The sequence below is a fragment of the Sceloporus undulatus genome, chromosome 2, assembly GCF_019175285.1.
Source record: "Sceloporus undulatus isolate JIND9_A2432 ecotype Alabama chromosome 2, SceUnd_v1.1, whole genome shotgun sequence".
Classification (NCBI taxonomy): Eukaryota; Metazoa; Chordata; class Lepidosauria; order Squamata; family Phrynosomatidae; genus Sceloporus; species Sceloporus undulatus.
Window position 1 is genome coordinate 300,998,956 of NC_056523.1, and position 26,128 is coordinate 301,025,083.

Consider the following 26,128-nt stretch of genomic DNA (forward strand, 5'->3'; position numbering starts at 1 on the left):
ATAATTCAGTAACGAAAAAGACTGTTAATGGAATAAACAGAGAACTTGATAGGTTGAAGCAGAGGTAGACAACTGGTTGTGTGCCTTCAAGTTATTTCAAATGTACGGCAACCGTAAGGCTAACCTATCATAGAGTTTTCTTGGCAATTTTCTTCAGCGGGGGTTTGCCATTGCTACCCTCTGAGACTGAGTGGGGGTGATTTGTCCATGGCCACGCAGGGATTTGAAGCCTGGTCTCCAGAGTCATAGTCCAGTGCTTAAACCACTGCATCATGCTGGCTCCAGAGGCAACCTATAGCCCTTCAAATGTTGTTGGTATTAAATGCTATCTACCTGAACATTGGTTGTAATGATTAGAACTGATGGGACTTGCAGTTGAACAACATAAAGAGGGCTACAAATTGGCCGTGTATGGGGTTAAGATGTGTGTGGTTGATTGAATAGATTTCTTTTCATTAAGTACCAGAGTCACTTAAAAACATAAGAGGAATCCTGTTGGATCAGACTGAAGGCTCCTCTGGTATAGCCACTCTTCTTTTTTTCTTTTTCTTTTTCTTTTTATAGTGAAGAGCCAGATAAGTCAGTGAAAGTGCTAGCTCTCCTCTGCATCTGGTGATCAGTGGCATGCCTCCTTTTAAAAAAAGTTTTCTTTATCTGGAGTGATAAAAGATATACCTCCAGTTGTTTAGTTTATAAGACCCAGCCAGCATGGCAAATGGCCAGGAATTATGGGAGTCGAAGTCCAGAACACATGGAAATCTACATTTTTCCAACGCCTGCTCTATATAAGTGTGAGTAATATCTATTGATAGGGATGCGATGGCGCAGGTGGTTAAGACTGCTGACTCTCTTGATTGCAAGATCGGCAGGTTGGCAGTTCGAGGCCCAAGTGCTAGGTGATGGGGTGAGCTGCCATCACTAATCACAGCTTCTGCCAGCCTAGCCGTTTGAAAGCATGCAAATGCAAGTATCACTTTGGTGGAAAGGTAAACAGCGTTCTGTGCAGTCATACTGGCCACACAATCACAGAGTAGTTTCTGACAACGCTGGCTCTTCAGCTTAGAAACGGAAATGGGCATCACCCCCTACAGTCAGACATGACTTGACAACTTTGTCAAAGGGGAATACCTTTACCATTAATACACCTGTCTTCCATTATTATTATTTTTTGGTAATCTCTTTTTACACTACTTAAATCAGAGCTCACCAATATATCTTATAACAGTTAGTTCTATGAAGAAATGTATGGGTTTGTTGAGAAAGTACTTTACTTTTGTCATAGAATTTTGTTAGGCAAGGAATACTTTAGAGGTGGTTTTGCCAGTTCCTTCCTCTGAAATATATCACAAAGCTGCTAATGTTCTTTGGTGGTCTTCCACCCAAGTACTAACCAGAGCTGAACCTGCTTAGCTTCCAAGATCAGACAGGATCTGGTACCTTTAGGCCAGTGGTTCCCAACCTGTGGGTTGGGACCCCTTCGGGGGTCGAACGACCCTTTCACAGGGCTCGCCAGACAATTGGAAAACACATATTTGCATGTGGCAATGAAAATAATTGTATGGTTGGGGGTCACCACAACATGAGGAACTGTATTAAAGGGTCACGGCATTAGGAAGGTTGAGAACCACTGCTTTAGGCTATTTGGTTTTCATTGCCCACCACTAATTTTCTTTGTTATATTCATGCTATGAGTTATTTATTATCTTTGCGGTACGTGTTTGTAATTACTAGTATTTCTGATCACTCTTGGGGGCACTCATAATTTGTGAAATAGGTAATCCCAGGTGTGGTCTGGTCTACAGTAGTTCTTTGTGTGTCCAAAGATGGAGCAACTGTGTTTGTAATTATAAGAACCAATGTCAATGGCCTGTTACAGACTGCCAAAATAAAGCTGCTTTAGGTCTCTTTGGAGATATGCTATTTAAATGATGCATGGGTCCTAAGAGTCCGGAGGTCGCGCCAAAGCCACACTCCATTCCTAAGCACTGGAGTGCAGTTTTGGTGAAGCTTCTGGATTCTTAGGGTGCATGCATCATTTAAATAGCATACCTCCAAAGAGACCCGAAGCAGCTTTATTTTGGCAGTCTGTAACAGGCCATAGTTCTTTGATTTCCTGGTCTACTGTGTTACTTACAGTGGTGCATGCAAGTACCTCCCTGAGTTACTCCCAGAATAGGATCAGGACTACTTGAATCTTATTAAGTCTTCATGCAGTTCTTAATTATGCTTTAAAAAAAATCCTGCCATGCAGGCCTGTTCTACTAATTTCAGATAAGCCCTGCTTGATTTTGTTTGCATTTGTTTGTTGTTATTAGCTGCCCTCGAGTCGATCTCGACCCATTGCCACCCTGTAGATGAGACATCCCCAAGACCCCCTGTCCTCCACTGTTCTGCCTAGTTCCTGCAAAGTCATACCCATGACCTCCCTAATAGAGTCCACCCATCTAGCATGTTGCCTTCCTCTCTTTCTATTTCCCTCTACCTTTTCTTGCATTATTGGTTTTTCCATTGAGTCATGCCTTCTCATGGTATGTCCAAAGTATGATAGCCTCAGTTTTGTCATCTTGGCTTCAAGGGAGATTTCTGGCTTGATCTGCTCTAGGACCCATTTGTTTGTTGTTTTGGCTGTCCATGGGATCCTCAGTGCTTTTCTCCAGAACCCCATCTTGAATGAATTGAATTTCTTCCTATCTTGTTTCTTAACTGTCCAGCTCTCACATCCATACATGGTAATAGAGAACACAGTGGTTTGTATGATTCTAACTATTATGCTCAGTTGTATATCTTTGCATTTTAGGATCTTCATAGCTCTTCTCCCCATTCTTAATCTTCTGATTTCCTAGACGCAGTCCCCATTCCTATCAATGTTTGATACCAGGTATGAGAACTCTTACTATTTCTATTTCTTCATTGCCTAGGTTGAATTTATGTGGATTCTCCGTGGTCATTTTTTTTGTTTTCTTTTCATTATTTTTCTTTTCAACACTTTATTCTTTGATCTTCCTTAGTAGTTATTCCAGGTCTGGGAAGTTTTCTTTTAATATTATGGTGTTTGTTTGTCTTAGATTGTTGATATTCCTTCCTCCTATTTTCACTCCTCCTCCTTCTGTGTCCAAACCTGCTTTTCTTACAATATGTTCTGCATATCAGTTGAACAGTTAGGGTAAGATGTGGCCTTCTCTGATGCCTTTGCCAATTGGGAACCGTTCTGTTTCTCTGTTCTGACAGTAGCCTCTTGTCCTAAATACAGATTTCTCATCAGGACTATCAGCTGTGTTGGCACTCCTATGTCTCTAAGGGTGTTTTATAGTATTTCATGATCTATACAGTCAAAAGCTTTGCTTTAGACATGCTGATTTTCTTTTGGTATTTCCTGTTGCACACCATTAGACATTGTATGACTTTGCATATCAGGAATTGCAAGGTTGCAATCTTGTTGATTAAATCTCACAACTGAATACATATTGTTTCTTTTCTACAATTCTCTCAATATCAGTTTGATATCATAATAGTACTTGAGATCATGCTTTGTTAGAGTCTCAAATCATCTTTAAAATATGTATTTGACAAATAAGCATTTGCAAAGATGTGTATGCCATTTGTATGCTTGTCAAAGTTGAAATTGGTTGTAGCATCCTGATGGTTTGTCTTTGCATTAAAAAAAAAAGGTTGAATACTTCAAATGGTTATTCTACTTCTCTTTACTTATCTTCTTTTCTGTTTTGGCCACAGTGTGTAAAATCCTCATATAGTGTTCCTAATGTTATATGTCCATCCATTCAAGTCATTCTATGTTTAATTTTTTTCTTCCTTACCAGGATCCTGTTTAGAGTTAATTTAGTTGCTGATCCTTTTCAGTTGCATGACAAACATTTTTGTAGTAACAGGTTGATATGCTTAACATAATGAGGGCATGCTATTACTTGGAACATAAAGTTGTCAAGGAAAAGAACATGTGGCATTTTATGGTGACATTATTATGTTAAATCTTTGCAGGGTGTCTTCAGAGGTTTAGTAAAAAAAAGTGCTATGGCACAGAGATATAAAATCTAGCATGTAAACTGTTATAAAAAATAGTTAAAAAGACTTAGGCACGTTACAGATGGGCGCAAGAGGCGCCGTCATCGCACCACGATTACGTGCAAGGGGCGGCGCTTCCGGACGCACCTTGCCCCTCGCGCGTAATCGATACGTCAAAATGGCGGCGCCCTATACAGATGGGCGCCGCCATCTTGACATAGCGGACGCTCTGCGTCCGCATGTCCCAACCCAAAAGAGACGTCGCGAGTTCGCGCTTTGGCTCTTGCGATGTCTCTTCCGGGTTTCCTTTTTTGTAGCGCGGAGGAGTCGCTCGGTTTGGCTGCTGCGGCTCCTCCCGCTGCAACCGGCAGCAGCCCAAGACCGCCCCTTTTGGGCAGTCTGTAACGGGCCTTAATTTCCCACTGCTCTGACAGTACTTTTCAGATGGGTGCCATTATATATGTTTTAGCCAGTGCTTTGTAAGCATGGAGAGAATCCCTGCTAGAGCCCCCATAATGAATTTTGGGGCGAGTTATCCTTCAGTTATAGGGCTCCTTCCCAAACTTAAATTGCTTTTTAAGGAGACGCATCCACCTAGTTGTCATGGCCCCAGTGAGAAGTTGAAATGAAATATGTGCACTGTATTATCTGATGTGTTGAAACAGACCCTTATAAGAGAAAAATCCATGAAGCCAGTTGTCATGAAAGAATAATATACATCATGACAGTTCTTGAGGCCTGATGTATGAACTGCTACTGGGATGATTTCAATCTTATAAAAATGTGAAGATGTTGGGGAGGATTGAAAAGAAAACAAGAGTTTAATGTTCCCACCTCTGGGATGCTTTCGCATTGGGAAGTGCTTATTTATCCAGTGAGGGCTGGTGGGTGGGAAGGGTGGCAGGGTGAAGACCAAGAGAGTTTATATTCGCTAAAGCTGGAGCTGAGTCTGGAACGCTCAAGCCCTTGGCTGGCAGGGGAGACGGAATGTTCCACGCTCAGAACTGCTTTTGGAAGAAGGGGTCGGTCGGTCGGTTGCCTGCAGAGGAATGTTTAGCGGGGCCTTTCTATTGTTTCACCCTGTGTGTCTGACTCTCTGTTTAAAATATTAACACAGTGGGGCAGGCAGGAGAATGTCTGTCTGTGTGTGTATTTGTGGGAGGCTGACACATTTAATAAGGGACAGATAATATTTCCAGCTGGGATTTGGCACCATTATCCATCACTTTTGCCTAAGTTGCGCTGACAGACACGGCTTTGGCTGTAGTCAGTGTGCTGGACCTATATGTAGTACATGAAAAGGTAGACTATATTCTATTGTTAATGCATGATATTCCCCCCCCCCAAAGCAGATTAAATTTTCTCATGGTGCAAGGTCAGACAGTACTAGCTGTGTCTCATGGCAAAAGCTGTATCCAAGAATAGAAAACTAATCACGATAAGTCTGAGCTCCTGGTTTGAAAGTTGTCTTTACTGTGAACTCACTTGCTGCTGGCGTTCTTATTAACTTCAGACCTCCTACCTGAGGTACTATTATAAAGGTGTTATTGTGCCTGATTTGAAATACAGAAGTGGCACTTCAGAATTCATAAAACTACATGTATACTTCATTGAAGTCGTATGTTCCTGGGCACCAGAGGCAGAAATTCAATTAAAAATATAGGGATTCTTATAACCCCCCCTCCCCCCAATCAGTTCAACATGTTTCCGGAAACCTTTCATCCAAAACTAACAATATGCACATGGGAAATGAACAAACTATGTCAGATAAGCCCTGCATTACTAAATAAAATCATTTTGAACCTTTTAGAGATGACTTGAAGGCTTCTTTCCAAATGTTCCCAAGGATGCTTGCTTGCTTGCTTGCTTGCTTGCTTGCTTGCTTGCTTGCTTTCATCCATCAGCCTTCACTTTCCCATTTTGGTGGCTAGACTTAAAGATTTAAACTTGTTTAACATGCTATGATTCTATGCTTCTATGCTGGGGCTAGCCTGGTGAGGCAGGCTTATACGCTATCCCTTTTGTGGCTGTTTTGTTGTATACACATGTTCAGTGGTGGATTCTGGAGGCCACTGCTATTTACTTTTCTTGTTACAGATAGGCACAGACAGTTGCAATAGGATGAGTGTTTCTCAAACCCTCCTTCAGTATCCAATGCAGATGCTGCAAAAAAGCTTCCAGCTAGACAGGGAACAAGGAAGAAAAGGGGGCCGAGGAATTTAAAGGGTTTTATAAAAAGGAGCTTCTTTGTCAGAGACTTGCTAACCTTCATTAGTGCCTGCATTATTCTTTAAGGTGGTGCTTCATTCTTGTCTAATGTAAGACAAGAATGTCTAATGTAAGACATTCAAGTCTAATGTAACACATTCAAGTCTAATGTAACTGTTGTTGATGTTGTGTGCCTTCAAGTCATTTCCGACTTATGGCAACCTATCACGGGGGTTTCTTGGCAAGTTTCTTCAGAGGGGGGTTGCCATTGCCTTCCCTGAGGCTGAGAGAGTGTGACTTCCCCAAGGTTGCCTAGTGGGTTTACATGGCTGAGCTGGGATTCAAACCCTGTTCTCCAGAGTCATAGTCCAATGCGCAAACCACTGCATCACATTGGCTCTCTGTTATTTGACATAATACTGTAAAAACATTTTTGCACTGGCATGCTTGTGTTCCATTCTTCTTCAACAACAGCATTTGTTTTAACTTCTCTTTAGGAAGGTTATGGTGAAAAGCAGAGGTACCCAGTGAGCTTGTGAATGGGGCCTGATTTTGTAACTCAGATACGGAAATCTCTGTGTACTGTTTGGCCCACACTACATATTTTGTTGGTTTTTTTTTTAATGAAAAGGAGAGTAGCAAATGATGATGACTGCTTAATGTTAAGAGTTCTTTTATACAACAAAAGGAAATAAATACATATTCTTGTTTTTCAGGCTGTCGTTTTATTCTGGTCACTCTTCGTTCTCCATGTATTGCATGCTGTTTCTAGCAGTAAGTATATCCTTCAACCTGTTATGATGTTAAAAGGGGAAAATATCCATATATTTCATAGCATGAAGCTAAAATGTTTGTTGCCTCAGCATTTCTTTTGGGCTGTTTTAACAAGAGAAACATTAAATGCAAAAAACAGGGTGGGATGGGGGTGTTTGCTCTGAGATAATCTGGCTCAAGGCTGGAATGTTTGACCACTGCATGTTATCTTGCTCTGAATTATTCTGAATGCTTATGGGTCAAAAGAATATATAGTTAAAGAAGTGATAAAGGTTGTTGACCAGCATTTTATCCTTTTTTTAAAAAAAGTCCCTCATTTTAGCCTGGTAACAAGATTTGGAAATAGACTGCTGTTATGATAAAAGCACATAAATGAATGAAATGGGCAGGCTGACAGTTAAACATGTAGATGTGTTGGCACTGAATCTATGCAGACGTTATAAGACAAGTTTATTTTGTTTATTGGTGAAATCCCTGCATGACTAGAGAGTGTAAACCATAACTTGTAATATTTTAGAGGATGCCAGGAAGTCCTTGGTTATCATGGCATAAAAAAGGAAGAAGATGAAGAAAAAAGAAAAGAAAAAAGAGAAAAAGGGGGTGGGGAAAGAATTTCACAGCACCTTTGAATCTAAATGAATTCTTTTAGCATGAGCTTTTGTGGATTTTCAGTCTACTTCTTCAGATGCACTAATAAGTGCAATTTTAAGTCACATGTATTTCAAAACAGATATATAATTGTGAGGTTGGGATCAGAGTGTAACAGGATTCAGAAATATTCAAATTTTGATTTAGCAAATCAACCTGCAAAGAGCTGTTTTAAGTTGTTACCAGTGAGTTAGCCTTGCTAGCAGTGTGGTACTTGATAAACAATTTTTTCATGTGGAAGGCATCCTTGAGAGGATATCTTAGCAGCTGCCTGATCTGCCAGTGTGGTTGAGCCAACCCTGGAAAGAGATCAGCTCACACCCTGCAGCAAATGCCAATTGCCTGAATCTTGGGCATTCCAAAGAAGAACCATGGGTTGTGCCACCAATTGGGTCAAGCTCCCTTAGTCTCCCTTTAGCTTCTCTCCATCCCTAAAGCATACCAGACTTTTGCAAAGTAGCATAGTTGGCTTGGGCAACTTACTTCTGGATGCTTGGAAAATGGCATCTCTCTTTGCTTTGGCTGAACCAGTTGGGTCTTCTCTTTCCAATTTCATGTTTAGGCTAGGGGATCTGGGTACTGATATGGGTCAGCCTGCTTTTAGGTTGAGCGTTAAGAAGGATGTTGTTCTAAGCAGTCTAAACAATCCAAGGAAGGAAAAGGAGAAATTGTGCCCATTTAAAAAAAACAAAACAGTCTTCAGCAACGTAAACATGTACCAGTATGTAACTGCCATTCAGACATGGGCAGGGTACATTCTATCTATTCCTTGTGGTAGTGGTGTGTGTCTTCAGGTTGTTTCTGATTTATGGCTACCTTAAGGCAAACCTATCATGGGGTTTTCTTGGCAAGCTTTATTCAGAGGAGATTTGCCATTGCTTTCCCCCAAGGCTAAGAACATGTGACTTGTCCAAGGTCACCCAGCGGGTTTCATGGTCTAGCAGGAATTGAACCCTGGTCTCTAGAGTCATAGTCTGACACCCAAACAAATTTGCCACAGTTTATCTAGCTATTGCATATTTTTTCTTTTTAGTCAAGGGAGTGGTATCTTCCAAAGTAGATCAGATGAGCTACTCAGAATGGTGACTTTAACTTCATGACACCACCATAATTTAAGTACTTAACAGAAAAACATACACACATGCCTATATTCTTTCTGTGAGTCATGTAAGAATGAATTTCATAGATTATTCTTAGGGGTTGTTTTGGACATTTTGTGGGTTTCATATACTCTGAAAAACTTAAAATATTAAAAAAATTGTGATTAGGTTTTTTTTAAAAAAAAAATAGAAATGCTTATTACTGCAGGATTGTGCATGGGAAGAACATTTTGTTTGTTAAGATTACTTACTTCTCATACGTGTGCTCCACAAATTCTGGTATTTGTGTACCTGGCCACAGTCTCCATTTGTAAGATTTGACTCACTCTCTGCAATAAATTTTAAGAGTGTTTCAGCTCCCCGCAGAGTAACAAGTCTGGGCTTCTAGCTTATAGTGACATTTATTATATTTCTTATTTTTTGTTTTCGGCAGAGAGCATTTCTTAAGTGCTGTCTGATTGGTTACCTGCAGTTAGATCTCTTGTTTTTGTTCTTGGCTCCTGTTTTGGTTTTGAATCACTTTCTATGAAGTGAATGTTTTTTATCATAAACAGTGGCAATAGTAACAACAATGGTGTCTGCTGACCTTGTGTGATTCTATTTGTGTTAAAAGAACTGCACTGTGAAGCTGTCTTGCACATCCATGGCCCATCTAGTCTGATATTGGCTCCTGTGCCTGGCAGCTGCTCTCTAAGGCAGAAATATTTCCTGGCATTACTTTTGTAACATCTTCCAACTTCAGATTGAATTTGGAACGCTTACTCATGCAAAATGTGCTCCAGAAGTGAGGTGTTGGTCAGTACCTTCAATGCAAGGAGTGTTATGTGCTTATTTGCTCATCCTAAGAATATACGTAATACGTACATAATCTTAGTAATTCCAAAAAAGAAAGAAAGATGCTGTATTGGTTCACAGGGATAACCCCAAATTTGAAAACCACAGATGGGCAGCATCTTTAGTCAAATCAACTATAAACTCAAAAAATGTGCATGTTTGGGTTTTCTTTGAGTTCTCCAGAACTCTTCTCAATTCTAGATGGCAAAGTATTGGGAAAGGTGACACATGACATTCCAAAAGTTTTTTGGGTAGATGTTCTAATCTGCTGAAATCTCCAGTTAAAATTAGTCCTAACAGAAGGGATTAAGGGCTTGAGGAGTCAGACAGTTAGGCAAGCATCATGATCGCTAGCCATATGCTCTAGATGATATGGTGGTTTGCCTTATCTGGACATACTCTTAGTCATCAAATTGAATGAAGTAGCCAAAAGAAAATCCTTCTTACATTCCAGAAAAGCCCTTGAAATATCTTGGCAATGAGATAAAACTGAAATTCTGAAATAAAGAAAAAAGACCTACCTTGGAAAACCAGAAATAAAAGGGGAAGAGATCTGTATTCTTGGTACCATTGTTGAAAAGGGCCTGTCCTAGATAGTTGGGCCTGCTCCCTTGTTTCACATGGTAAGGGAATCCAAAGCAGATTTGAAACCATAGGAAGATGTGTATATAAAAGAGCAGCACTTAAGGGTTTGGGCTGCAGATTTGTTGGACTGCAACTACGATCAGTACTTGCTAGTATGGAGGTGATGGGATGTGTAGCCCGACAGATCTGTGTGGGTATCTAGTTGAGGAAGGCAACAGTATAAAACACCTTAAAGTCACTTTATCTTACAATCCTGGAGCAACTTGTAAATGTGACAACTTTTACATCTCGCTTATCTGCTTTCCTCAGTCCTCTCTCCCTACCCTATTAGCCTGTCATCTACCAATGCACTGAGATTGCCATGTGCTCCACCATCTTTTTTAGGTAAATGTTATACTTCCAATCAGACAACCATTTGACAACTTAACAATGTGTTCTAGTGATGGCTTAGTAAATGTGCATACTTCTTACAGGTTCTTTCCTCTGCCTCATGGATATTATCCAGAATGAGCTAAAGAAAACCTTGTAAATATTTGTGCAATTTGTCTCTGTATGGAATACTCTTAATCCTTAATGAGTTAGTGGTTGTGTTTTGTACAACAAGGAAGGTCTTTACCCTATGGGTGGTTCTGCCTGTTGTATCAATTTGCTCCTTACAAGATGCAGATGTTCTTGTTTGTCTCCCTGCATTGACATTTCATGGCTCCTAACTTTCCCACGTGGCAATGTAGAATTCTACTACTGGCCCCAAGTCAAGTCTGATGCATCTGTTAGTTAACCTGTTTTAAATGTTCTCTATGGCCAGCTTTATCTTGCCTTTTGCACGCTCGACTCCAGCTGTAGTTGCGTGCTGCTCTTAACTCCGCAGTTCCTAACATGTGGCATTACTCACACCGCCTAGATTAATCAGAACCAGACGCTTGAAACTCCAGCCTCTTGAGGGCTGGAGGAATCTGATGTATGCCTGGTGTGACCAACTGCGCACACATACAAAAAACAAAAAAGTGAAGCAAAAAAGGATATGGTAGTGGAACTGGCCACATTGACAACTAGATTACAGCTCTGTAGAGCTGCTGGAGAAACCAGTGGAGCCTCAGCCTCCCCTGAATCCACCTCAGCCTTCCTTTCAAACCGTTCTCTTCAACTTCCTCCAGAGTGTAAGAAGTCAAAGCTTGTTTTCAGCCAGGAGTGTTTGCTCTGTCCCACAGGCAGAGCCCACAGCTTGTCAGTTACATACTTACAGCAACATGCTGAGCCACAAACCCAGGACTGTAACGGCCACTGTCTGTGTCAATGTTGTAATTCCTGTGGTGAATGCTTATTGTTTCTCCTCCCAAAAATACCGACCCTGCTACAGTGGGTTAGTAGTCTTTTAAAAGGGTGTACACAAACCTGTACAGTGATGGGAAAATTATTTTTTTGAACTAAAGCTGCCAGATCCCCCCCAACCAGTACAGTCACTGGACATGCTCCCTTTGTGACTATGGAGGTTGAGGTCCCCAAAAATAGCTTTTAGAGAATCAGACTTTGTTTGGCCATGGAAACACAGAATGGACATAGAATCATAGAGTTGGAAGAGACCGCAAGGGCCATCCAGTCCAACCCCCTGCCATGCAGGAAATCCAAATCAAAGCATCCCCGACAGATGGCCATCCAGCCTCCATTTGAAGACCTCCAAGGAGGGAGACTCCACTACACTCTGAGGGAGTGTGTTCCACTGTCGGACAGCCCTTACAGTCAGGAAGTTCTTCCTAATGTTGAGATGGAATCTCTTTTCCTATAGCTTGCATCCATTGTTCCTGTTCTCTGGAGCAGCAGAAAACAAGCTTGCTCACTCCTCAATATGACATCCCTTCAAATATTTAAAAAGTGCTATCATATGACCTCTTAACCTTCTCTTCTCCAGGCTGAACATTCCCAGCTCACTTAGTCATTCCTCATAGGGCATGGCTTCTAGACCCTTCACCATTTTAGTTGTTCTCCTTTGGACATGCTCCAGTTTCTCAATGCCCTTTTTGAATTGTGGTGCCCAGAACTGGACACAATATTCCAGGCGGGGCCTGACCAGAGCAGAATATAGTGGAACTGTTACTTCCCTTGATCTAGACACTATACTTTTATTGATGCAGCCTAAAATTGCATTGGCCTTGTTAGTTGCCGCATTCCACTGTTGACTCATGTTCAACTTGTCTACTTGCACTCCCAGATCCCTTTCACACTTAGTTTCATTCAGCCAGGTGTCCCCCATCTTATATCTGTGCATTTCATTTCTCCGCCCTTAGTGCAGTACCTTACATTTCTCCGTGTTAAAGTTCATTTTGTTAGCTTTGGCCCAGCTTTCTGGTCTATTCAGGTCATTTTGAATTTTGATCCTGTCCTCTGGGGTATTAGCTATTCCTCCCAATTTGGTGTCATCTGCAAATTTGATAAGTATGCCTCCAATTTTGTCATCCAAGTCATTGATAAAGATGTTAAATAGTACTAGCCCCAGGACAAAGCCCTGTGGGACCCCACTGGTCACTTCCCTCCAGGATGAAAAAGAGCCATTGTTGAGCACCCTTTGGGTTCGGCTGGTCAACCAATTACAAATCCATGTAACAGTTGCCTTGTCTAGCCCACATTTTACAAGCTTGTTTTCAAGAATGTCACAGGGAACTTTGTCAAAGGCCTTACTGAAGTCAAGATATACTATATCCACAGCATTCCCTTCATCTAACAAGCTGGTAATTTTATCAAAGAAAGAGATTAGATTTGTCTGGCATGACTTGTTTCTCTGAAACCTGTGTTGACTTTTTGTGATTATGGAGTTGCCTTCTAAATGTTCACAGACTCTGTGTTTAATTATCTGCTCTAGAATCTTTCCTGGTATTGTTGTCAGACTGTCTGGACGATAATTGTTGGGATCCTCTTTTTTTCCCTTTTTGAAGATGGGAACAACATTTGCCCTCCTCCAGTCTGCTGGGACTTCTCCTGTTCTCCAGGACTTCTCAAAAATTATTGTCAATGGCTCCGATCGGAGCCATTGGCAATAATCTTTGAGAACTCCTGAAGAACATGGTCATTGGGAGCATTGTTTTGGATGGAATTAATGCCCAAATTTCTCTTCATGAGTATTTGCTCAATTGTTGCCACTATTTAAAAATATCAGGAAAAGTGTAAATGAAACCAAAGAAGTTTTATTTTTCTGGAGCCTTTTTCAGTGCAGTGACAAATGTGCAATTATTATTACCTTATAACCTATGCCTGATTCCTGTACTCTTTAAAGAGTGGGACAGATTATATTGATTAGTCCTCACTCTTCAGTTCTCTCCACTCTTAGCTGATTTTTCTAGAGCAGGGGTTCTAGCCGCGGAGCTCTTATTTTTATGGCAGAGCCTCTAAGAGGCCTACCCTATGTCTTACATGTTAATGATGTTTAGGAGTATATATGAGAATATATTCTTATTCTTTAATTTCATTCTATTTTTATATCTTTCATTTTCCTGGAGCGTCCACAGAGCACCTGGGATGTGCACACAGAGCCCTAAGGGATCCTCACACCACAGGTTGGGAAACCCCTGCTCAATATATTTGGCCAAGAAAGAAATTATATAGTTTTTTGTGTGTGTGTTTTTCGGGTGATGTGGCCATGTTCTATAAGAGTTTATTCCTTAGAAATAAACTCTTCTAGACCATGGCCACATATCCCAAAAAACCCACAAAAAAAAAACAACTATGGATGCAGGTCATGAAAGCCTTCGACCTCACACAAGAAAGCAATTGCTTGCTTGGCTGATGTAGTCAAGTGTTTTTGTTAATTTTGTAAACTGTTTGCCTAGGAAGTTGCCTTATATTGTGTCAAACCCTTGCTCTATCTAGAAGACGACTAATGGTTTATGTTAACTGTCACAGCTCTCCATGGTTTCACAAAGAATATTTTTCAGCCCTACCTGGAGATACCAGGGACATGCTCTTCCTTACAAGCAAAGCTTTCTGGATATTGCATACAGGAAATTCTAAAGTATATGGATAGATAGCAGTGCAGTTGAATATCCCTGTGAATCAGATAAGAATTTGCTATAGTAATAGTATCCTGCCAGTGTGATTAACCCCAGTGTCGAATGGCCATTTCTGTACAAGCCAGAGGGCAGATGATCTCTCCTCAAATTCTAGAAAGGCAGCGAACCTGCTTCTCCGACCTGGAGTTATGACTAAGTTAATCAAGAAGTCCTTAGTGCCATTCTTGCCACAAATTGAGAATCATGCAGCCTACCAGGTGATGTTGGATTGCTACTAACATCAGTCCTAGCCAACACGGCCAATGATAAGTGCTGTGAGATGCCGTCCATCTGGAAGTCCTTATTATTCCAACCTTTACCTTACTGTTAAGAATTGAGAACCTCTTTCATCCTAAGAATGGGATTAAATTTCAGCGGTATACAGGGCCAAAAACAAAAGGGTGAGGTTTGTGTGTGACATTTTTGAAGACTATAAAACAGCATAGTTGGCACCCTGTTAGTGAACTATGGTGGTGTAAGTTCAAATTACACCATCATAACTCCTATTTCTTCTTGTTGTTATGGCTATCAGAATTTTGTATTGGCCATGCAACAAGCAAAATCTACTTCAACCCTCACCTTTTCTCTCTTGCAGCCTCTGTTCTCCTCCTGACCATATCCTGGCTGGTGGAGGGGATGGCAGCAGAGAAGTATCTAGCTCTTTTCCTACAGCTGGATACACAGCAATTGACATCATTCCTTGGGACCACAGAAGATTCCAGAGGATTCCTGTCACCATGAGTCTCTGCCTAATTCCTGTCATATTTACAGAGAAGGACAGATTGAATTGTTTAATTTTCTATTCTTCAGTCTCTTGTACTATTGGCTGATTTTTTTCCTGGAGCTCTTCTCTGCTACTTCTCCCTGTCTCCACCAGTCACAAAATGGCCATGTTGTAGGACTGTATTAGAGAAAAGGGAAGGTTTGGATGGGAGGTTGGGCAGATGTGTCACGTCCAGGATCTTCAGTCTAATAAGTGTATTCTCAACTGTGCTGTCCTGCCTCTTGTACTTAAAGCCTCCTTGACTTGCTCTTTTCCTCCTCAGTATGAAACTTGAGCATGTATTTTTTTTCATTTAAAAGAAAGGAAAAAGATGTGCATATTCCCAACTCATAATCAAAATGGCTTCATGTGTTAAGTGATTAAACTGCTGAAACAAAATTTGTCATATTAAAACCCAGGTATACCAGCATCAGTTTCCGTTGACACTTGAAGAAAACATGTATTTTCGTCTATTTGTAAAATACAGCAAGGATGGGGCTGGGCACACAAAAGGATGCTGTACGTTCCAGAAGTGAGAAAGCCTATTCCTTTTTATCCCCATTTCCCTTCAAAACATCAGAAAGTTTTGTCTGAGAGACATCACTGGATGGACATTGTCAGAGTTTCAAATATTGCTTAGCCTTAGATTAGAAGTGACACCTTAGAATATCAGGACACGAGTGCCACAAGGAAGGAACTAGAAGCCTGTGCATGCAAAGGATCTTATTTTGGATGTTTAATATTTTTACTGAGTAATACATTCTTTCCAGATAACAGAATATTTATGCTGCTGTTCCCATTGAACTGAGCATGGTTAGTATGCCATGGGAATATTGCTAGTTGCCAAGTAATAAGCGGGGAATGCTTTAACCAAGTAAGCTAATGATAGCACCCTTCCCTCCCTTTTGTTTCCTTACAAGGTGCAATGGACAAGCTGCAAGGGGTTGCTTGTTCTTGATGAAGGGAGCTGAATGAAGGCATGATTCATATTTATGCACATTCCTCTGTGGACAGTCGAGGGAATGTTGTCTGTTCTTTTGGCCAGCATAACAGGGCAGGGAATGGCTGAATAATAGTTTTCTTTTAAGGTTATAAAAATTAAGGAAGAGTTTAAGGTAGAAAAAACATGGTTTTAAGATGTGGATTTTGGTTTTTCTCTGTTCTTGTTTGGAATCTTAGTTCTGGTTAGCTGGGCAGCTGCCCTGATTCTTACTGACTCAGAAATGGAAAGATTTACTTAATGTGGAAATTGGACATGTCCTTGGTTATGAAAATGCAGCTGTCATTTGCCACTTATTGAAAAAGCTGTTTATTTCCACCCCTCATCTCCAGCTTGGGGAAAATGAAAATGACAGAGAGATGGTTTGCCGGGGTAGCTGTGTTCGCCATTTAACAAACACAAACACAAATCCCATCAGTGATACCTTTTATTGGCCAACCAAAATGCACAGTATACTTATTGCAAGTTTTCGAAGCTTCATGGTTTCTTCATCAGGCAAGATGTTACAATCCACACAGGATGAAAAAAACAACAACAATTGGAGATGTTAGTCAGATGTCTGCATGTTGTTTCAGTCTTTAGTAAAGATGTTATGCTAGGGAGGATATCTTTTGCAGGCAAGCTTGTTTCTTTTTTTTGTAGGTGTGGGAGAATCTGAGGGGTCAGGTTGTACAGCTTCGGATAGCTCTCAGAGAAGCTGTCAGTCAGCAAGTTGTTCTCGGGATAAAGGTTCCTATTGGACCAAATACCTCAAGAGAAGTTGACTGTGTATGTCCTTAGCCTTTCACTGGGCTTTGAGACAGATGTATAGACAGATCTGATTTGTGCATGATGCTGAGATGAGATTTAACCATAACCTGAACTGTTCTCACAGTGCTTAATAAAGTCCTTTCTGTCAGATGGTGAAAAACCAGAATGTCTTATAGAATCACATTCTTAGGTAAATGTTAGACTTGCAAAAATAAGTTTCTGTATAAAATTTAGTTATATTCTCTGAGCTGTATAAATTAAGCGATAATGTTGTTTTTGCTAGTCCTGAGAGAAAGCTAATAGCTATGTAGAACACTGAAATACCTTCAGACCACAGCCAAGGCTTGTAGATTCTTTTTGTACAATATTGCCAAAATCCGACCATATCTCTCCGCCTCTACTGCCATGATCCTGGTCCATGCCCTAGTGGTCTCACGACTTGATTACTGTAACGTCTTCCTGGCTGGGCTTCCTCTTTCTCACCTCCGTCCTTTAATCTCTGTCCAGCATTCAGCTGCACGCATTATCACTTCCTCCCACCGCTCTGACCATATCTCTCCTGTGTTGGCATTGGCTCCCACTCCCTTTCCACATTCAGTATAAGCTCCTGCTGTCGACATTTAAAGCCCTCCATGGACTGGCCCCTCCTTACTTATCAGACCTTCTTTCTCCTCACCTTCCCACCAGGGCCCTCCGTTCTGGTAGGCAAGGCCTGCTGTCACAGCCCAGGATTTCCTCTGCCCCATCTAGGATTCGCCCCTTTTCACTTGCTGCCCCTCACTCCTGGAACCTTCTTCCCCCGCGAGCAAGAGCCATCACTTCTTTAAGCAGCTTCAAAACAGAGCTGAAGACCATCCTGTTCAGAGAAGCCTTCCCAGGCATTGCATAATTGTCACTTGCTATTTGATGTTCTTTTGTTGTCTGTTTTATTGAATCACTTCCTGTATTGCTATGTATTTTATATGTATTATCCTACTAGAGAGGATAATACATATCCCCACCATCTTTCCCTTCTCCTTTTGTGTCATGTCTTTTTAGATTGTAAGCCTGAGGGCAGGGAACCGCCCAATTAAAAAGATTGTATGTACAGTGCTGTGTAAATTTACAGCGCTTTATAAATAAAGCTTAATACTGTAATAGTAATAATAATTGGAAGTCCTCTTGAGGGCATGATGTTTCATACTTTTGAACACTAGTGGTTTAGGAACTTGAACAATAATAAACTAGCAATCTTTTCGGAATCTTAGGTTCTCCAGAGTTTGAGTCTACAATTACTGGAAATCCCAGTGAATGTGACCAGTAGCATTATGTTGAAGTCTAAAACACTGGAAGGCCAAATGTTCCCCACTGGAGGCTAGAGGAACTGAGATGAGGAGGGATCAGGTTAAGACTTTTATACTGTGCAAAGAAGAAGTAAATGTGAATGCAGGATCTTTGCTTTTCTGCTAGTTGTTAACCAAACCTTTAGGAGCCAGTGTGGTGTAGTGGTTTGAGCATTGGACTATGACTCTGGAGGCTAGAGTTTGAAACCCCCACTCAGCCATGGAAACTCACAGGGTAACCTTAGTCAAGCCACAGTCTCTTTGCCTCAGAGGGGGTGAAGGAAAAAGCAAACCCCATTAAACCGTTTCAAGAAAAATCTGTGCTAGGTTCACTTTAGGGTCACCTCACATAAGTTTGAAACAGCAAGTAATCAAACAGGTAATTAATGTAAGGTTGAGTTACTGCCTTCCTCTGGTTCATGTTGCTATAGTATATAGCCTGGAGTTTTAAAGATCTTGTCCAAAGTTACGTGTACAACTGGTTTTTTCCATCACTGACTTCAGTATGTTGACTAGAAACACAAGGAGAGTATTTGATGAAAAGAACTCTCAATTAGGCAGATCATACCATTTTGAGATCTGATAATAATCTACCAGAACTCATATATGAATAGGGAAACCATAAATGTGAACCAATCATTTATTATTTTGTTTGAAATGGACTTATGCTTGTAATATTTACTGTCCATCTCAACATAATAAAAAATAATGTCTGTCACTGTTCATATTTATCTACTTGTGTTTGTTTGTATGTAAAATATGTCTCCCACCTTTGTCCCTATAACAATTCCTTAACATCATTGAAGTTATCACCTACATGTTTTACCTTCCTATTACATTGCCCCACCCCACCCTGCTATGTGTATTATTGTTGCTGTTGTTATTTTATTATATCCTGCCTTTCTCCCAATATAGGGACTCAAAACAGCAAAAAAGTATATCAACAAAAGCTTATGCTAGCATTTTTCTTTTTCTTTTTTGTAAAGCTGCTATAGGATTCTTTTATAACCAGTCCATAACAGTGCAACATAAACCCCTCTGTGGTATTTTTCTCCCTCTCCCAAAGGACTAAGTGACCTGATAAACACAATTGAAAAGCTTATCCTCCTCATCTATGCAGAAAATGCTTTTAAAGTACAGTTTTGTTGCTGTTAATCATTAGAAATACAAGCACGAGGTCAAGTTTGAAGCAGTCTGTGTTCACAGTATTACGGTCTGAGAGAACATCATGTCACAAGCAGTTCTTTCCTCAAAGAGCTGAGGGGATTAAAAGGTATGACTAGAGACAAATTAAAAACTCACACTTATGTTTCTCCACTGCACCCTACCCCTTAGGAAGGTCAGTTGCTAGCCCAGGAACAGATGAGGCTTTCTGTGGTTTGCTTCACCCTCCCTTAAAGGGAAGACATTATAATTTGTGGTAGTGGGGGACTGCGTTCGCACTTAGGGGGAAAAAAAGGGAAGACATTGCTTGCAATACATACCATGCTGGAGTTATTGCGCTGCAGTGACAAAACATTTAAAACATGCTTTTACTAGTCACAGTCCCATTAGTAGCTTAAATATATACCTTGATGGCTTTAAGTAATGTGATGGAATTTTATGCATGGCTATTCAATTCATGTAATAGAGTATATGGATCTCTCAAGTGTTCTGTCTGTTAAAGGTGGGCAAATGTCCGTTTTACAAAGACCTAGCTATGTCAGTCTCAATGAGAATGCAGAGGGATCTTAAATAAATAAATAAATAAATAAATATTTATATCCCACTCATCTGTAACAAGACAATCAGAGCAGCTCACAGTAAAACATCCACATACAATATAATATAATACATAAAATTATAATATCCCCCCTTTAATCTCGCTGTATGCTGCTTACATGACATGAAGCCAAAACCTTGGGTCTCCTTGCAAAGTTTCTCCTTAGCATTCTTTATTATTTAGCCAGGGAAATAATGATAGGTTTTTTTACTAGCCGGTACAACAACCTAATTTAAAACATTCAGCTGTCACAACACTTAATAATTTGTGAAAACATAACATTTTAAAGGAAAATAAATATACAGCATGCAAATTGGATGTTTAATATTATATAGAGGAAATGTTTCTGAGTAGCTGGCTGTCAGTTGTCAGCTCACTGTTCATAGAGGTGGAAGCATGTTTCCATGTAAGTAGCCTTCTAGTGTGTGTGTTCTGTGCTTGTGTGAGTAGCCATCTGTTACTGTCTTTAAACTTCTGTCTGGGTGTCCTATATCTGTGCCTATGGGGCCTCTTTAAAATGGGTAATGCTCTTTTAGCACATGATAACCTATATCTGATGCTCCTGCAACTATAATTAGAATATACAACTTGTCAATGACTTTTTATGTAACCCATGTTGATATGAGTGGTAATTGTACTTCAGCAGTGTCCTGCTATTGCTGTCTTTGTACAAGATATGCTTTATGAAATCATTAGGTTTTTAAATAGTACTTGGGAAGTTATAGTTGCAAGCAGCAAGACATGATCTAATACGTTAAGCTTGAGAATTTCAGCTTTCTTTTAATGTGTGTTGTAAAGACCATAAAAACACAATGGATTAACTTCCACTAAGTCTGAAAATATGGCATACTTCTAACTCAGGGGTAGGCAACCCCCGGCCCGCGGGCCGGATCTGGCCCCCCAAGGCCTTGAGTCCAGGCCCAGCCTGGTCCTGCCGCCGATTGCTGCTGGTGCGGGGCAACTGGCGGCAGGACCTCAAGCGCGGAGCCTTTGGCCTCTTGCACGAGCGGCAAGGCCTCTTGCACGATCCATGGGCAGCTTGTGCGAGAGGCCATGCAGCGGGCCTGTAGGGGCCCTGCTGCGGTCGCCGGAGCCCTCCAGCAGGACTCCGGCGGCCGCCCTTCCCTTCGGCCGAAGGGAAGAGCCGAAGGGAAGGGCCTGGAACAGGTACCCAAGCCCTTCCCTTCGGCCTCCCCTTCAGCTGAAAGGTTCCCGTGGAGCCCTTTCGGCTGAAGGAAAGAGCCAGAGGGAAGGGCCTGGGATGGGCGCCCAAGCCCTTCTCTTCGGCCTCCACTTCGGCCGAAAGGGCCCCTTGGAGCCCTTTCGGCCGAAGGGAAGAGCCGAAAGGAAGGGCCTGGGACCGGCGCCCAAGCCCCCTGGAGGGTGGAAGCTCCGCCCCCAGCATGTGGCTCCGCCCCGGAGGGTGGAAACTCCACCCCTGGCATGCAGCCCCGCCCCCGGAAAGTGGAAGCTCCCCCCGGCTTCGGCCCCCCCCCCAGTTGTCTGAGGGACAGCAACCCGGCCCCCGGCTCAAAAAGGTTGCCTACCCCTGTTCTAACTCGTCAGCTGGATCTTATCCCTGTTTTCCTGCAATGTAGATCCTACATACATGTTCTTTCCTTTTGAAGTATTATCCTTCTGTAGTCTTTGTTTGAAATGATAACTTAATTCTGAAAAATTAGTCTAAATGAAATAATGGCTGGTGTTTGTATAATGTGTGAATCTTATGTGTAGGCTTCAATTTCATAAGCAAAGATTATGAACTGCCATCATTCCTGTCCTGGGATAAGGAACATAGAATCATAGAATCATAGAGTTGGAAGAGACCCCAAGGGCCATCCAGTCCAACCCCATTCTGCCATGCAGGAACTCTCAATCAAAGCATCCCTGACAGATGGCCATCCAGCCTCTGCTTAAAGACCTCCAAAGAAGGAGACTCCACCACACTCTGAAGGAGTTTGTTCCACTGTCGAGCAGCCCTTACTTTCAGGAAGTTCCCCCGAATGTTGAGGTGGAATCTCTTTTCCTGTAGCTTGCATCCATTGTTCCGGGTCCTGTTCTCTGGAGCAGCAGAAAACATGCTTGCTCCCTCCTGAATATGACATCCATTCAAATATTTAAACAGGGCTATCATATCACCTCTTAACCTTCTCTTCTCCAGGCTGAACATCCTCAGCTCCCTAAGTCATTCCTCATAGGACATGGTTTCCAGACCCTTCACCATTTTAGACGCCCTCTTTTGTACACGCTCCATTTTCTCAGGGCCCTTTTTAAATTGTGGTGCCCAGAACTGGACACAATATTCCAGGTGGGGCCTGACCAAAGCAGAATATAGTGGCACTATTACTTCTCTTGATTTAGACACTATACTTTTATTGATGCAGCCTAAAATTGCATTGGCCTTGTTAGCTGCCGCATCACACTGTTGACTCATGTTCAACTTGTAATCTACTTGGACTCCTAGATCCCTTTCACATGTAGTCTCTTTCAGCCAAATCTCCCCCATCCTATATCTGCATTTCATTTCTCCGCCCTAAGTGCAGTACCTTACATTTCTCTGTGTTGAATTTCATTTTGTTAGACATTTTGTTTCAATGCAGTTCCATGGAATGGCCTCCTTGGGATCAGAGTGGGGCAGTGGAAATTCTGAAATGCAGGACCTTACTTTGATAGCACTGGGGAGAGAAGAGACTAAAAACTCCAGACAGTTTTATTGTTCCATAAGCATGTCTTTGTCTGTGGGTTTTTCACACACACAAATGCCAATCACGTTCTAAAGCAGAGCTTAGAAAAGAGGGTTTGTTTTGTGTCTGTTTTGGACTATGACTTCCCAAACCAGTGCCTCACGTGCAATGTACTAAGGGATCTTTTGTCAGTCCCAAAATCCCACAACGCTAACATATCACCACATGAACAGATGATGCCAGAAAGCACTGGAGCTCTGTTCCCATGTTCTTGCTGCACTACTCTATTGCCTGGGATACTCTAAGGTCTTACTATGAAAGCTGGTAGTGAAATAGGGCCTTAATGCATGAAAGAAGGTATTTCAGGGGATGGTCTACATTGCCTTTCTTTTGCCTATATGAGAAGATACTGTACAGAGCACAGAAAATTCTGGGAGGCCAAGTCTGTGCTCTAAATACAAGGCTGTATGATATCTGTGAGAAAAGAACATTTATTTAGAGAAAAAGTCAAACCTCTCCAATAACTAAAAATAATTAATTGCTTACTGTTAATCCTTTTTTGGTTATATCTCCTGGAAAATACGCCCCAGTGGTTCCAAAAATGCTTTTAACTGCAGCTTCTGCTCACTGTGAATGCTTATAAATGCCTTTATAACAGCAAATCATTCCCTACTGAAAATTTATTTCAGCTTGTGTCTGTCGCTTCATCTAAAGGGGGTACATGTTGAACCTCCAGTGGGGGAAATGGAGCATTCGACCAGAAAGTGGGTGGAAAGCTGTGCTCAGGATGTATGTGGCGAAGAGACTGTATTTTCATTATAAATGAAAGTTTAACCACATTCTGCAAACACAACCTAGAAGGGAGCTGTGGGGGTGTATTTCAAGTTAGGAAATTAAAAGCACTTTTAAAAGAGGACCACCAAAGATAAAGTCAGCTAGTATCTAAAGATAAAAGCAAAAAGAGTTGAGGAGAAAAGTAACAACCATGATGTTTACAAACATCGTTGTTTGCCTTCCTCCTTTTACTGAGAACCAGAGTACATGTTAAATGTGCCCTTGACATTAGCATTTCTTCCACAGCCTTCTTTCCTAACTTTCTCACTCTTGTAAGCACTTAACATATAGAATAAGTTTTCTTACTCTCTAGTCTTGCCATTGGCGGTAATTGAAAAAATTACCTTTCCCTTAATGGAGTGCAGTTAGTGCAATTAGGAGGCGACTCTTGAAGGGAGCTGATCACTAATATAAGATCTGACTTGGCATAGTTCTTCTCACTACATCATGCTGGTTTCAGCTATAGGCCACATAACAGTAGTAGCAGTTTCTATCCTGAAATAGATTATTCTGGTTTAGTCCCAGTTCAGTTTGAGGATGGGCAAGAGGGGATGGGGCCTGGCAACAACATAGGAATGGGCTTACAATTTTGTCAAATTGAGAGAGCTTGGAAAGTTATTTTTTTAGAGGAATGGTTACCATAGAGGTTCTGGCACTCCCTTCCTAGGGAGGCTAGATGGGTTCCAGTCTCATCTTTCAACTGATTGGTGAAGACCTTTTTATTCCAGCAACATCTGGGAATAATAATAATAACAATATTAAAACAATATTGTTTTTAGAACAGTTAAAAAGATAAAAATGTTTAAAGCACTTAACATATTTTAAAAAAGTTTTTAAGTGTGCTAATGTCTACATTGCTCTTTTTAAATGAATGTGTTTTCAATTCATTTTAATTCTGTAATCAGTTAAATTAGTTCTTAACAACATCTCTTTATATTTTTTACCTACTTAAAAAATCTGGATCTGTTTTATTTTTGGGTCCTTGGTCTGGAGAAATGGCTGGAAATAAATAATAATGTCATCTTTACTCAGTGCAGTTACCACTACTTATTTTAATTAGTTTTAATGCAGGAGGCGACACATTAAATTGCTTGTTCAGTTATTCTCTACTCTTCCTCATAACAACCATTTTTGGCTTTACCGATCAAGATATTCATTAAATAGTAATAAAGGCTGCTGTTTCATAGACCATAGCAAGACTTCTGATATTCCTTCTGGTGATTAGATGGGCGTCAGCATTTGCTATTGCTTGTGAGTTTCAGGCTTATGCTTCTGTTTGCACTAATTTGAGAAACATGTGAAGTAAAGGGAATTGGACAACAGATCAAGCTGTGACATCTGTATTAAGATGAGATGTTGTCTGATGTATGTAAATAGGAGGTCATAGGCATATAAAGTGAAAATATACACGTGCAACAAACAGCAACAGTTGCTGTTCTTAAGAAAGTTGTTTTTTCTTTGGGTTGGAAAGCTAGTTACTGGTTCTCATTCAGGAAATTTAGATAGCACTTGCACAGGTGGCTGGTGAAGTTTGAAAGTTTGCACCAGTTTGGGCTTAACAAGAGGAGTGAACATTTGGCTGCTCTTCATGTTTTGTTTTGTTTTAAAGATGAGCACATCAGCTGCTACTCACATTGGTAAAACAAACACAGCTCATCCTATGCCGCCTACATCTCATTAGAGCATAGCTCTACCTCCTAAACAGCTGTGGCTAATAGTAGTTTATTAATGTGGAAGTAAAAGCAATGAATAAACATCATGCCTGCGTTTCCTGTTCGCCTTCTCAATTGTAGAGTCCTGAATACATTTCTGCTTCAGGGAGGTTCAAACAGAGCATTTTAATCATTAGTTTAGCTTTGACATGATGGCAAGGAGCATGAAATCCTATCACCTTGTCCCAGGCCCTCAAACTCCTTTGCACATGGACCACAATTTTTCTAAGTGACTGTCTTAAAGATCCCACCTTCTCTCCCACTCAAAACCACACATACCACCTTCCCTCCTACATGTATAAGATCCCCTTGCCAACTACAGCAATTGCTTGTGTGCAGAAAACTATTAGCAAAGTAATGCAGTTTTTCAGTCTTTTTAGTAGAATTCCTAAGCTGGAAGGAAGGAAATATGCCAGCCCTGCATTGCCAGGCTGCTCTCTTTAGACCACCAGCACGACTCCTGGCTCTGGTTCTTAGCGAGGATAAATGATCTACGTTGGTGTAGAAGTTAGTCACAAACAGGCCTTGAGAAAATATGGCACTTGGCTTGGAACTGTTCTGTGTAATTTTACTATGTTGAACTTTATTAAATAGCAGCAGGCATACTTACCCCTTGTTGTTGAAACTGAACACATATATGCATCTTCAAAAACATGTTCCAGAATATCTTATTAAAGTGCATTTGTGGAAACTTTTAAACAGAACATACCTAGCATACAGCTTCAATCTGTTACCTGGTTTTCAAAATCTTGCTCCTTACCGCATTAAATTTCATACAATCTTTTTATAGCAAAATGGAAGAGGTGCATACCAAAACTGTGATGTAATAGCTACTTTGAAGAACCAATTAGGCATTTCCCAAATATTTAACTTTGGAAAATAGCACCTATTGCCCAAATAGAGCATCCTCTGTATGCCCAAATAGTTCTAGTAGGTACACAAGGTTTTTTGAAGTTGTCTGTGGAAGTGTGAACCACCATTGGCATAAAGCCTACTTGTTAGCTTGTCCTTTTAGACAGTGTTATTACATCTCTGTTTCTGTAGTTCACAAATGTAGCTAGAGTCTCGATACAGTTTTGTTGCATGATGTTTAGT

General features: G+C 41.0%; 1 protein-coding gene across 2 annotated transcripts in view; it reads left to right on the plus strand.

Moving 5' to 3' along the window:
• The window catches only part of PLPP1 (phospholipid phosphatase 1), a 113,045-nt gene that overhangs the window by 79,478 nt on the left and 7,439 nt on the right, over window positions 1-26,128 (plus strand). For both annotated transcript variants that reach the window (XM_042453817.1, XM_042453818.1), the window contains exon 4: window positions 6,945-7,002. In XM_042453817.1, coding sequence (XP_042309751.1) covers window positions 6,945-7,002 — 58 coding nt within the window. The remainder of the gene's footprint in view (window positions 1-6,944; window positions 7,003-26,128) is intronic.